This window comes from Silene latifolia, chromosome Y, assembly GCF_048544455.1.
Source record: "Silene latifolia isolate original U9 population chromosome Y, ASM4854445v1, whole genome shotgun sequence".
Lineage (NCBI taxonomy): Eukaryota > Viridiplantae > Streptophyta > Magnoliopsida > Caryophyllales > Caryophyllaceae > Silene > Silene latifolia.
The window spans coordinates 176,842,348-176,855,778 of NC_133538.1; the positions used below are offsets into that span (position 1 = coordinate 176,842,348).

The window sequence follows — 13,431 nt, forward strand, 5'->3', positions numbered from 1 at the left end:
GACATAGAGGTTAATAGGGATGAAACCCCCAATTCCCCAAAGTCCTACCATTTAGAGTTTTCATACCACCCAGTTGAGACCGTTTATGATGATATGTTGTGCACTAACAATTTGTTTCATGGTCTTAAGAATGATGCTCCATCTCTTACTGACGAGTGGAGTGGTACGGTGGTTCTCTATGAAATCTCTCATAAGCATTTTGATAAGATATCATATCTCTTACCTTTGTTTTATCATGTTTTTACCTTATCAATTGCTTACATATGCTTGTGTATTGATCATGCGTAGGAATATGATCAACTTCTAAGGGCGTTGACATGCTTTTTAGAGGACAATAGATATTCATTTTGGGAAATCGCTTTTATTTGTTTTTGTTTTTAATTTTCCGCAAATTTAATGTTTTCGTAGAAATAGAAACAAAATTACTAGACTTGACGATGTTTGTTTTGTGATTTATAGTTGAACAACGAAGAAAAGGAGGCTTAAAGGAGAAAATTCACGCTTCCCCATGCATGTAACCCCGTTCGGGGTTGTGACTTTCAACCAAACGGAGGAGCTAAAAGAAATGCGGAAAAAGTCAAAATATGGGTAGATATGGTCAACCCCGATCGGGGACGCAACTTTTTCCGGAATTTTTTTTTTCTTTTTTTTAAAAAAATTGCCTAATCACTTGCAAACATCATTCCTTCATCCAACTTTCAATTTTTGGCCCTTTTCTTGAATTATTGATGAATGGAAGAGTCCACCGTATACGTTCTAGCTTGGGGAGAGGCTAGCTAGTCTAGTAAGTTTTCTTTGCTTTGCATTTTAGTTTATTTCTCGCAACCCATTAAATATGACCTCTTGTCCTTCTTGTTTATGTGCTTTGCGCCATTTTTATGGTTTAGTTGGTTAATTTAATTGTTGGCACATTGAGGACAATGTTGTGTTTAGCTTGGGGGGAGATTGCATTTGCATATTAGTTAGGTTGCATCTAGTTAGTGTAGATATAGTGAGAATTTTTTGAAATTTTTTTGTTGTTTTTGCTCTAATTCTTTGCTTGTCCTACTTATGCCCTCTTGTTTGTCCCATTTTTGGCTTGATAGCTCTTGATTTGCTACTTTTGACGGGATATAGCATGCATGGGGATGTCTTGATATAGTAGGTGAAAGATGGAAATTAAACCAAGTAGGCTTGATCTTGACTTTTGGCAAGCTACAAAATTGGTAAGGTAGAACCTCCTTAAAGGCCATTTCATCTTTCTTTGGTCTCACTTAAGTGAGTGGTAGGTCTCCTTATGGTGTGTGTTACATCAAAACGCACAAATATGGTCTTCTTTTCATCTATTTTAAGCATTACTTTCATTTTGCTATGCATTTTTGAAGCCAAATTCACATTGATAAATTTGCCAATTTTCTAGCCCCTTTCACATGTTTTTATTCCCTAGCTACATATAAATAACCTACCCTTGTTAAGCTAGTAGTTAAGTTCTTTCGGTGATGGGATGCTCAAAATTGGGATGATCTTTAAAATCTGTATCATTGTGAAATTGATTTACCGGATTTGTCATTGTTTTCCAGAGTTATGAAAGAAAGAATTAGAGCAAGAAAAGAAAAGAAGAAGAAAAAAAAGAAAAAAAAAAGAGTCCGAAAAAAAGAAGAAAAATGATGAAAAGAAAAAAATGAAAAAGAATAAAGTGATGTAATTTGGAAGAAAGGAAGAAGAGGTTGTGTTATTAAGAGTTCTCATGTGTTTATCAATATCTTATGGAGAATTTCTCATGATTAGTAATGTAAGAAGTCATTTGTCAATTTGATTTCTATTTGGGTTATTTGGGTTGGATTAAGCATCCTTTTTTGATTGTTGCTAGCTTAACCTTAACTCCACATACCATAATTCTTTTGTTCTCCCTTATTTCCCATGTCACAAAAAGCCTTCTTCTTACCCTTTGGCTTCACATTTTGCTTGCATTTGATTGTTTTGGCTTATGATTTGATTGATTACCATATTAGATTGCGGGCACACTCTCATGAGTCGAGGATTGTTGAGTGATTAATCATAAAATGTCCTTTTACACAAAGTTGAGTTATGAGTGGATCGTGAGAGTCCGAAAGTCAAAAGATCATGCAAGAGCCGAAAAGTTTACTTGAAATTGACCACGCTACGCCGTCGTGTAAATCTATGCTTATCCTTATGCCCATGTTGTTTACGAATTTGAATCATTTTGCTAGTTAGCTATTTCGGGATTTGCAATGTTGGGATGATTTCTTACTTGAGGACAAGCAAGGGTTTAGCTTGGGAGAGTTTGATAAGTCCAATTTATATACATTTTATCCCCATATTTTAGCTCCAATTTATATGTCATTATGCACTAACCTTAGTGATATTGAGCTAATATTTGTATTTCTAGTTGCATTTGCACGTTCTATCATATATTGTAGGTACTTAAGCTTTAAGGAGCTTAATTCCACATATTTACAAGCACTAGGATACAAATCTAAGTTGAAGAGAATAATGGACCAACAATGAAGTAAAGCATGGACTTGTATGAGCAAATGTGGTGGATTAAATTGAGAAATGCACAACACAAGTCAAGAAATGAGCCCAAGTATAAAATCAAGTGTTAAAGCCCAAGTAGAAGAAGATGGGAGAATGCCTTAGATGCTCATCTTAAGATGCTCTTTGGATGCTAATTGTGCAATTAAGAAGGAGTTGATGGCCAACATGGGATTCTCTAGGCAATTACTCAAGTAATTAAGAGAAAATATTTGGGGTTGACCCCTTGTATTTGCATTGCTCTAAGTTTCACCCCTTATTTCCTATATAAAGGGTGTAGACTTCAACATCTAGTGACACCATTCTATACACACATATTTTTACATAGAAATTCTCTCTAAGTCTTAGTTTAGATTAGTCTTTAGTTTAGTTTAGTTTAGACTAGAATTGCTTTTAGTTTTATGTTACAAACATTTTACCTTAAGCATTTCAATATAATTTCCATTCAAGTCATATTCAAGTTACATTTCAAGATTATTTCTATTAAGCATTGTTCTTCAATTCCTAGTTTCATTTCCATTTCCATTTCAAGGTAATTCTTTTCCTATTTTTATTATGTTTATCATTTCAATTGTCATTAGTCTAGTTTACATTTACATTATGTTAGAGTAGTTTCTTTTGTCTAGGGAATGAAAGGAGCCATGCATAAAAAGTATTTGTAAACTTATTAAATTAGGATGATATAATATTGTCTAATTGTTTCTATCATATGTTTGCACCTTAACGTTTAATCTTTATTTAAAGGCCTTATTCATCGATTAAGTTTGTTCATTCGTTCTAAAGTCGAGAGGCACGGAATTGAATTAGACTAAGCATGTGTAGTAGGACGACCTAGTCATGGACGAGAGTTTCTCTAGGACCCGGTCTATGGTTGACACTAATGCCGTAAGGTGGGTGTCTCTAAGCCTAAACAATTAACATTTCATCAACCCCTATATTTAATTTAAGCATTTATATAATTTGCATGTGTGACCCGACTTCCCTAGACTCCTTTTATCATATTGTTTATTATTTTCTAATCAACAAACCAATCAATCAAACATAACCGACCTCGATAGAATTCAACCCATAACAACTAATTAACAACTCCCGTCTCTCTATGGTTCGACCCCTACGTACTACATTCATTTGTTTTGCTAAAGTATAAATATTATATTTTCATAGGTGTGCGATAGCCTATCAGCCGCCTGAAGGGTAGTTAGCCCCTAGGGCATCCCACGGTAGTTTCGATCAGGTCTTCTCTGAACCATTATAGCATGGCTGTGAAGCTGGTCCGTAAGTATAGGGTGAAGTTGAAGGGTCGTCTGGCATGTCGGTTCGGCCATGACTCGTCGGGTCGACTCTCCTCTTCTGCATTAGAGGGAGGATCGGGCTCTCCGGAGTCGGCCTCTTCTCAAACATGAGGCCGGCTTAGACTTGTTCTTCTGGCCGTTTTCCTTGTATCTTCGCTTTGCAGTTGTATTGTATGTAGCTTTTCCTTTGGTCAGCTAGTAGGCTCGATATAGTTGTGGCTTCTCTATCGTACCTTGGGCTTTTTGGATCAATTTTGTTTTGAACCTTTGAATATGGCCGTTTTTCCTGCTTTCTCATACATGTGTCACCCTCCAATTCCTCAGGGGATTCGGTTGGGGTGGAATTCATTTATTCCTTCTTTGACTTTCTCCTATAAATAGGGTTACAATCGCTTAGGGTTTTGCATAATCTGTTCCACACTTTCTATTAGCGGAGATGGGTTTCAGAGCACAACTTCTCTTTTCTTTATTCTTTTCTCGATGTAGGCCTTCTCCGTTGATCTCCACTCCTTGGGTGATCGGGGGGTTCTACTTTATCAAGAAAATTCTTCTCATTGAAAACACAAATGGCCATCACGGCCCTCCTAATGCTTTGTTATGGAATTCCTCTCTCCATCACTCGTTCAGTTTTGGATGGGAATTTTGTGCAACATCACACCCGTGTTATAATGTTGTTGTCGGATGATCTACCACCTTGTTGCATGCGCCGCCTTGAGAGTTGTGTACTGGAGGACCAGTCGCACTCTGGCGATTGAGGGAGGTTGCATCAGGTGTTCGACCTTCTGACAGGTTGGACATATCTTAAGTGTGTCTCTTCATTCAGGCATCAGCCCCATGCGTATCCCCTTGATGTCTCTTTCTTGGCGGTAGATGTCGTACGCCGTGTGAGGTCATTCCCCCTTCGTAATTCCTCTATCAATATCTCAGAGATTTTGATATACGAATGGTGAATCGGCCAGCGTAGAAACTCTTTTTCCTCGGCGTAATTCCCCATGGTCTGTGTTGTCTTGCGATCCGACCTTCCTCCTTGCACCGTTGGTAGGCCGGCGAGGCTGCTTGTGAGAGGGCAACACGTTCTCCAAGTTCGGCGAATTCGTCGGGGTGGGCTTTTACTCCGCCGGGGTGACCTCCTCTCCTTGTTCGGGGGTCACTATCTCTTTTGGCTCCGATGGTCACTATTCTTCGTGGTTCTACTTGCAGGGTGTCGACGACAAGCTCCATGGGCCTCGAGCGTCGTCCAGCGTAGTTTGTTACTTTATCGAAGATATGTTACTTGAAGACTTCTGCCGGTCGTCGTAGCTTTAACACTTTTATTTTGCTGTTTTGCCTTTTATAGTCGATGTTTCTAACTTTTGTAACACTCGGATTTGTATTGAATAAAATAAGGATTTTCATCATCTTATCCTGTTTTCCGTTTCTGGACTTTCGGATTCTGTGGGGGCCTTATCCAATTATTTGAACAGGCCTCCTCGTCTTTACTACTCTGGGTAGTTGGGGGGATTGCATTGATTGCTTTTGCCATTTATGGATCGTCTGGTGATTACTCGTCATAAATAGCAAATCTTCACTCTTGGTTTGATCTTGTCATCCCATTTCCAATCACTTATTCCTTCTCCCACCATAGCTTATGCCTCGTTTTTTTCCTTAGGTTTTTTCTAAGGCTTCGGAGGTAGAAGATTAGGGCCATCTTGCCTCGAGAAGAGAGGCGTCGACGTGCTCGGATCCGTTTGCTGGCTATGCTGTACCGGTTCGCCATCTTTAATGTGGATAAGGCGAGGGCCGAGGCAGCTGACCGTGACAAGACTCTTATTCTATGTCCTTTATCTCTTGCCCCCAGTTCTTGCGACGAGGGGGTGGTTCTCCGGTTCCCTACTTGGACTTATCGTCTTCGCAAGATTCTTTTGATAGGAAGTCTCCTGGTTACCGGTCGGATGGTTCCTTCGGCGTGGCTTCTCTAGGATATCCTCTTGAAGACTTATCGGATTGACCTTCCTCTTTTGGTGGGAAGTCTCCTGATTACCGGTCGGATGGTTCCTTCGGCAGGGCTTCTCTGGGATATCCTCTTGAAGACCTCTTAGACGAGCTTTCTTGTAATTTTCTTTTGCCTAATGTAATCTTGACCGCTGATGTAAATTGTAAAGTTGTCCTTTGAATAAAAGTTGGTTCGGCATGCATTTATTGCCTCGAACGCTTTTTATTTCCTGCATTCTTCTTTTACACGTTTCGTAGTTGTCGATTTTGGACTCGGGCTCTGGAACGATTATACTTCCTTTGTATGTAACTTTTTCGCTTCTTCCCTGTGGATTCTTGACGCGTGTTCGGTTGTGTGTGGACATCTCTCTTGCCCCCACACGTCCTGTTTCCGTAGGGCTTAGGGCTTGCCTATAAATTGGCCCCTCCTCATCGTTGTTACTATTTTCGAAAAATATTTCATTGCTTTGAGAAATTTTGAATCTTCACTTCTCTACTCGCTCCTCCGTTATCCATTATTTTTCGCTTTTCTAGGCCAGTTTTCTTGTCCCTTTACTTCGCTTCGTTTTTAATGGTACCTAGAGTTGTCGGTGAGTTGGTTGCATCCGATCTTGACCTTGGGAACTCGCCTGATGTTTCTGGCTCTCCGGGTGACACTCGAGTGGGTCACCCTGCTGCCTATCTAGGTTAACCCGGTCAGTTCTCCGACTTTTGCGGCCGTGATGGGGGGTCACCGTCCAATATTGAAGACTCGGACAGTGAACTTCTTGATATTTAACCAATTAATTCATCCAGGCCCTCTCAAATTGGGGGCCTTGACGTTGTCGTATCCATTCGTCGGGTTCTGAACACAGTCAAATACTCCCTAGACCTTCATTCTTACCCATATTGCGCTTTTACGAGTTGGGTTTGACTTTAGGTCGTGCAAGAGTTCATTTATCGGCGTTTCAACATTTCGTGTAAGTATGATCTGAAGTTCCCGACCCAGACTGATACAGTGAGTGAACCGCCAGAGGGTTACATGGCGGTTTACTTGTATCAATTAGAGTTCGATCTACGATTCCCTCTAGACCCTTTTGTTGAGGAGTTCTTCTTTAGGGCGAATACGACCCTTTGTTAGGTGACCCTTCAGTCCGTCCGAAATTTGATCGCCTTTGCTTGGCGCTGTCTTTTTGCCGAGTTGTCGCCTTTTTCGGAGGTCTTTTAAAGGTGTGTGACCCTCAAGAAAGCTATGCCTCTCTCGGCCAGATGTCTGTATACCTTGGTCAAGGGTCTTGATTACATCACGGTGTATCCAGCGTTGGATGGCGTGAAGGATTGGAAGTCGAGGTTTTTCTACATCAGGTGTCCCCTGAGTTCGAGGATTCCTAAGCACTTCAGGAATAATATTTGGTTGGAGCTGGATTACAAGAAGACTGAGGCTTCTTCTTCCCGAGCCATCCTGTATGAGGAGGAGAGGTTGATGCTCTCTTTGTTCGAGCAGGACCCTAATTCTAAGGTTCCTGAGCCAAAAGAGTGGTTACCCCCTCCAGACGCCGTTCTGAGTGGCAACCTACTTTGTCGTGTGGGATTGATCCTGACCTGTCGCTTAGGTACGGGAGGGCCGGGGACCGATCCTTTTTTGTTCTTTTGCCGCTTTTGTGATTGCCTTTGTCCTTTCCATTTTTTCTGACGTATTGCTTTTTGCATTGCAGAACCTTGTGCTTCGGAGTTTATTGTCTCGGACCCGAGGACGATTGGGCATTCGCCGAACCGTGACGTTATGGATTGATTTCCTCCGATCAAACAAGAGCTTAGGAAAAACAGTTTTGACAAGGTGGTAAGGCATGCTGGTTATGATAACGAAGTGGCTTTGAACAAGATTAGTCAGAGCGGGCGTGAGGTGCGTGCGACTAGTTCCCAAGCTCAGGCTGTATCTCAGACTTTGGATCGTGATCAGGGCGGGCTTCTTCTGAGGTCCGGCCTATGACCTGATCTCGTTGGGTGGCTGAGTCGGTTATTGGTCTTGCACCGGGGCTCTCGTCTTTTCCTAGGGACATCTTAGACCAAACATCTCCTGTGGGTCGGCACTCCTCGCCCCTCGCTCTCCGGGAGGGGGAGTCATTGATGGCCTCTGTCAGGGAGTTTACTACTCATGTAATACTCCGTATTTCTATTATGTGGCACTCGGTCGAGTAGAGGAGGTACTCGACCAAGTGAGTATTACTCGGGCGAGTATGACAGATCGAGTATGAGTTTGGGAGTTGGGTGGTCTCTGACTTGGTGTCACTCGGTCGATTATGTTAGGCACTCGACCAAGTAGCTGCCACTCAGCCGAGTGGTGTGAGACACTCGACTGAGTGGCCGGTCTGGGAATAGTTTTTCCGCGGTTTTACGAAGGTGATTAGGGGGAAGTTATAAATTATTTCATCAGTTTCTTAAAACATCATTAACCTTAAAATCATTTCTTAAACTCTCCCTAATCACTCTAATCATCACCTAAGCGAGGATTTAACATTTTGGCTTTCAGATTTCTCATTTGTTCGTATCAATCGTTGTTGTAAGTCTCGATCTCCATTCTTATTTAATTTATACTAGCCCTAACCCTAGATTTTGGAAAAATTTGGGAAATCGGTAATTTGGGATTCTATGTTGATTAATTAGATTAGTTAGTAATTGTATGTGTAATTATTACTTGTAGGTGACAGTTTCATGGAAGAATACTCTTGCGATTGCTTGTGTGTGCTTGGATTGCGAAAAGGTTAGGTTTCCTTACTCAGTACAGTTTGTGTCGATTGAAATGTTTTAACTGATTGTCATTATGAGTATATTATTGTGATTGTGGTGGTTGAGGTATTGGATTGGATATCGTAAGCCATGTCAGGAGATGGTTTCACCCTCTTGCGACTCCCGTCGCAAGGGGGATGTTCACATTAATGAGATTGGATTCGGTCGTTACGATAGGCGGGGATTTGGATGTTCAGTGTTGCGGTCTAACATCGACAGGGGTGGGTTACCTATTGCGATAGGAACCCGACTATTCGTTGCGATGAGAGTGTAATACCATAGATTTCTGGGCACAGTGAACTCGGTCGAGTAAGCTGTACTCGACCGAGTGGGTAGTTAAGTGTTTTTTGACAGGCTACTGTCCGGGGTGCACTCGGCCGAGTACGTGAGGAACTCGGTCGAGTAGGGCGTACTCGGTCGAGTATGTCAGGTACTCGACCGAGTACCCGGTCTGTCGGATTATTTTTCCGCGATTTTGATTAAAATGATTAGTGGAGTATAAATTTCGCGTAATCAGTTTCTATAACATTTTTACAAAACCTAAACTACGTTCATTAGTCCCCAAATCATCTTCATCAATTCCTAAGCGTAGATCGATCGATTGTGAGTTCTCGCATCTCGTTTTCTGCGTTGATTACTTTGCTAAGTCTCTAGTATTTCACTTGATCAGTTTATGGTTATCGTTAGGGGTTTATACAAACTCTAATTTAGGTTAGATTGGGGGATAGAGATTGATTGATGTTGGTTGTGATTAGTATTATTTGGTTATCATTGTTAGGTGACGATTCCCTATAGGAGAAGTTCTAGCTTGCTTTATAGACAATCTTTTAGAATTCGCGAATAAGGTAGGGTTTCCCTACTCAGTCCTTTTACAATTGTTATTCAGTGATGTGGTGATTGTATGATTTCCTACTGTAATAGTATAGTGGTGGCTTGGTATTATTGGTATTGATTGTGGAGCCTTTGTCGGAAGATGGTCTTCACCCCCATGTTCGCCCCTTGTGGCTCCCGTCACAAGGGGGATGTACAAATTAATGATCCGGGTGCGCTCGTTGCGATGAGTGGGGCTTAATTGGCAAGGGTGCGGTCTTCCACTTGCGGTGTAGGTACCTGTTGCGATGGGTAACCTCACAGATCTGGGCTACGGTTCAGATAATGTACTTGAAGGTTGGAGATATTATTATTACAGGATTGAATTGGATGGTTTATTGTTGTTGTTATAGTCATGTTTTATTGTGCAGTTGGCTGACCTCTTTTCATTGTTGCAAAATATATAGCAGGTTTTGGTTGATTGAGCTTATCGCAGGATGGATGAGAAGATCGCCCAGTCTAGCTAGCTTCCGCTGTTGTGTCAACATTAGACGATCACTTTTATTGGATTTGGATTTTCAGTTTTGGATTTTTGGTATTGTGGTTTGTATCCGGCTAAACTTTTATTCACTTTAATTAAATGTTCTTTTATGGTCTATTTGATAAACTCTACCTCGGGCAACCGAGATGGTAGCACTTCCATTTGCTAAGGTAGGCCTTGGTAAGACACTTTGGTAGATGGAGATGTTACAAAAGTGGCATCAGAGCAACGATTTTGGAACCTAAAACCAATGAACCAAATGGACATAGAGCGTCTAAATAAAATGAACCCGGATAGGAGTTGTTTGGAGCTACCGCAAAGGTTTGGGAGACGTCCTAAAACCGCAAAATTGCCCTTACAACCTCGAGCCGGTCACTACGGGTTGTGTCATGGGGATCGTTATGTGTGTGTGTATGTTATATATGTATGAATAAAGTGAGTGTTTATATTTGTGTTTTGGAGGAATTGTGGCATGAATTGGAAGGAAATGTTTTGAAGTATTCGATGTGACATAAGTATGGCATGTTATATGTTTCGGTTATTCATAATTTGGCATTTACTTTGATTGTAGAAGCATGTGAATAGGAAGTTTAATTGCCAGTATATGATGTTGGGAATGTGATTGGGAATCGTTTTTGCATGAATCGGCCGAGTGTGGCAGGGTACTCGACCGAGTATCCTAGTGTAACACCCCCTTCTTACCCGACCAAGGTAATTGAGAGATGTTACCTTCTCCGTTTCCCGAGGCGGTGAAATCAGAGTCGCGATTGAGAAACAATTAACATAAATGAAATGTTTAGTGGATTACATAGACATAAATGAATAAATGAAACGAATGATACAACTCATGACTACTAAACTAATCTAATCAACTACGCATCGACTCGAATGTAATAACGGCTCGTCCCTTCTCCCGCATGCTACCAAGGCTAACCTGTAAAAAACTGCTCCCCATATGATCGGAAATATCATATGGATCGAAACAGGCCACATCGGAAATAGGTGACATTTACACGGACACAACAAACATCAGTTTCAATACACAACATAAGACGTGACTCGATAAGTGTAGACACAACATAATTATGTGAATGAATCTCGATTATGCAATTACCATACCGGTACCAGGACACGCCCAAACATGCCCACAACCACCGGTACCAGGGACACGCCCACGACACCATACCTCACACAAAGGTACCGGGACACGCCCAGACGTACCGGGTCCGTAAGCCAATCGGATCTCCTGCCAGACATCGTGCCTCAACCACACGAGTCTCTCCGTGACTCAAGCCATTAATGTGCACATCCCCCTTGGAGTGGGAAGCTCCAAGGGGCGACCTGAGCGCAAGACGGTTTCCCAACCATCTTACGTCTCCTCAACAATCAAGTACCACCACCAAAGACTCCCAACACCACACATTCACAACCATATATGATAAACGGAAGAACAACATTAAACATATGACTCTTTCATGAATTCAATCCCACATACATACTAACCGACTCATGTATGAACTAGCAAGGAGAGACACTCAAATATGCAGACACAATATTGAAACCGAGTAGGATAACCTACCTTTTAGCATAATCCATAAGCTAATCGAAATCACCAAGTATCCATCTCATAAAACCGTCTCATCCTACATAAATCATATAATAACTATCACAATTCACTCTATACTATAATACAACATAAAATCCCTTATTATTAGTCACTAATTACTTATTTTACATAACTACATACTAATTAATCTCTCTCAGTAAACCCTAACTCGAGATTAATCATAAGACAAAGAGGAAAAGGTGAAATTTCAAACTTACAAAGGTAGATCAGGAATTAGGAGAGGTGTTCCACCATTAATCCAAGCTTGAAGGCCAAGGGAAGGTTTGGGATTATTTTAGAGAGAGGGGAGAGTGTTTTAGACTAAGAAAGAAGAAGAAGAAGAATGAAGGGGATAGGGTTTGGATAGGATGAAATCCCGAAATATCATTTCTCGGGTACAGCACAGCACCACTCGACTGAGTGGCAATCACTCGGTCGAGTATACTCCTCACACGACCGAGTGCCAACTCACTTGGTCCACTAAGGGTTCTACTCGGTCCACTGGAAGTCTACTAGGTCTAGTTTAGGTCTGACTTGGTCTCGTAGGAGGGGTCATCCTCTACTTTCGAGTATACGTGGGTTCCCTCACGTGTCCCTAGGTCCTTTGTGGGTCCCAAATTATCCGAGTATTATACCTAGCATTCGACCGAGTAGGAGGGGTTGTGATTTTGGTAGTAGCTACTAGAACATGACCACTCGGCCGAGTAGAGGCAGTACTCGACCGAGTGGGGCGTACTCGACCGAGTACATGAGGTACTTGACTGAGTATGCTTTATGTGATATTTTGATCAGCTACTGGAGTCTGAGCACTCGGTCTTGTAGTCAGTATTCTCGACCGAGTGGCTTTTACTCAACCGAGTACCTCTTTGGTGGATGCGATATTTATTTTAAGTCGTAGGCTATGATGTGCTTACGTTTATCTTGGTTATTGAAGCTCAAAATGCCGCCAAAGAGATCTGCTGCATATATCAAGGCTTCTGAGATGAGCCTAAATAAGATTGCTAGGATGATTGAGCAAAAAGAGGCACTCACTGAGGCCCTAAAGAATGTAGGAAGGGAGTAGAAGTAGCTTTTGATACAACCCAGATGAGCACCATTATTTCCCGCTTCAACCCTACCACTTATGAGGTCACAGGCGAGCCCAAATTGCTCGATAACTGGTACCGGGAGATGGAAAGTGTGTTGGAATTTGTTAACTGTCCGGAGGATATGAAAGTGGAACATGCTGCATTCTATCTGAGAGATGAAGCTGGGGTGTGGTGTCACCATGAGAGGGAGGCTGCACAGGAATATTACAAGAACATGGGTAAACCTGCGATTCCTTGGGCAGAGTTCAAGAAGGCAATGAGGAACCACTTCATTCCAGAACATATCAGTAGAAAGTTGAGGGCCGAGTTTGACACTTTTGCTATGACCGATAGTATGACTGTGGCTAAGTACTATCACAAGTTTAAAGAACTATCGTGCTACACGGAGGACATGGAGTTGAGTCAGTTGAGTCTAGTTCTCCGTTTCGAGAGGGGGTATCGCTGAAGATCATAGAGAAGCTACTGACTGGAGGGATTTCGGATCTAAAGGAAGTCTATGAGAGAGCGGGACATGGAGGGAGATTGGTTGACATGGCCAAGGAGACTAAATAAAAGGGAAGTGAGAAAAGAAAAGCTGAGAATGAGGGTGGCAACTAATCAAGCTTCAAGCGTGGTAACCATAACCAGAATAGAGCTTATTCTGGTGGATCTAGCTTTAGTGGGGGATCTCGTGTGTGGGAAAGAGGTGGTCAGAGTTCGAGCGACAACTCTACCTTACAATGCTTCAACTGTGGCGGGATCGGCCACTAGCGATTTGAGTGTAAGAGTGCTGGGGGAGGAGGCTTTCCGCGATCTTATCGTGGGAACTATTTGCAAACTCCG

The 13,431-nt window shown here is 41.9% G+C and overlaps 1 protein-coding gene across 1 annotated transcript; it reads left to right on the forward strand.

Annotated features, from left to right (window-relative positions):
- The first annotated feature begins 12,607 nt into the window (after nucleotides 1–12,607).
- On the forward strand, nucleotides 12,608–13,054 carry LOC141629496 (uncharacterized). The gene has a single exon (XM_074442485.1). It carries the CDS (start codon nucleotides 12,608–12,610, stop codon nucleotides 13,052–13,054), a length of 447 nt encoding a protein of 148 aa, XP_074298586.1.
- Nucleotides 13,055–13,431: the final 377 nt, after the last annotated feature.

What these genes read in the sequence shown, in the direction of transcription:
- LOC141629496 (XM_074442485.1), top strand. Translation starts at nt 12,608, where the DNA reads ATGAGCACCATTATTTCCCGCTTCAACCCTACCACTTATGAGGTCACA.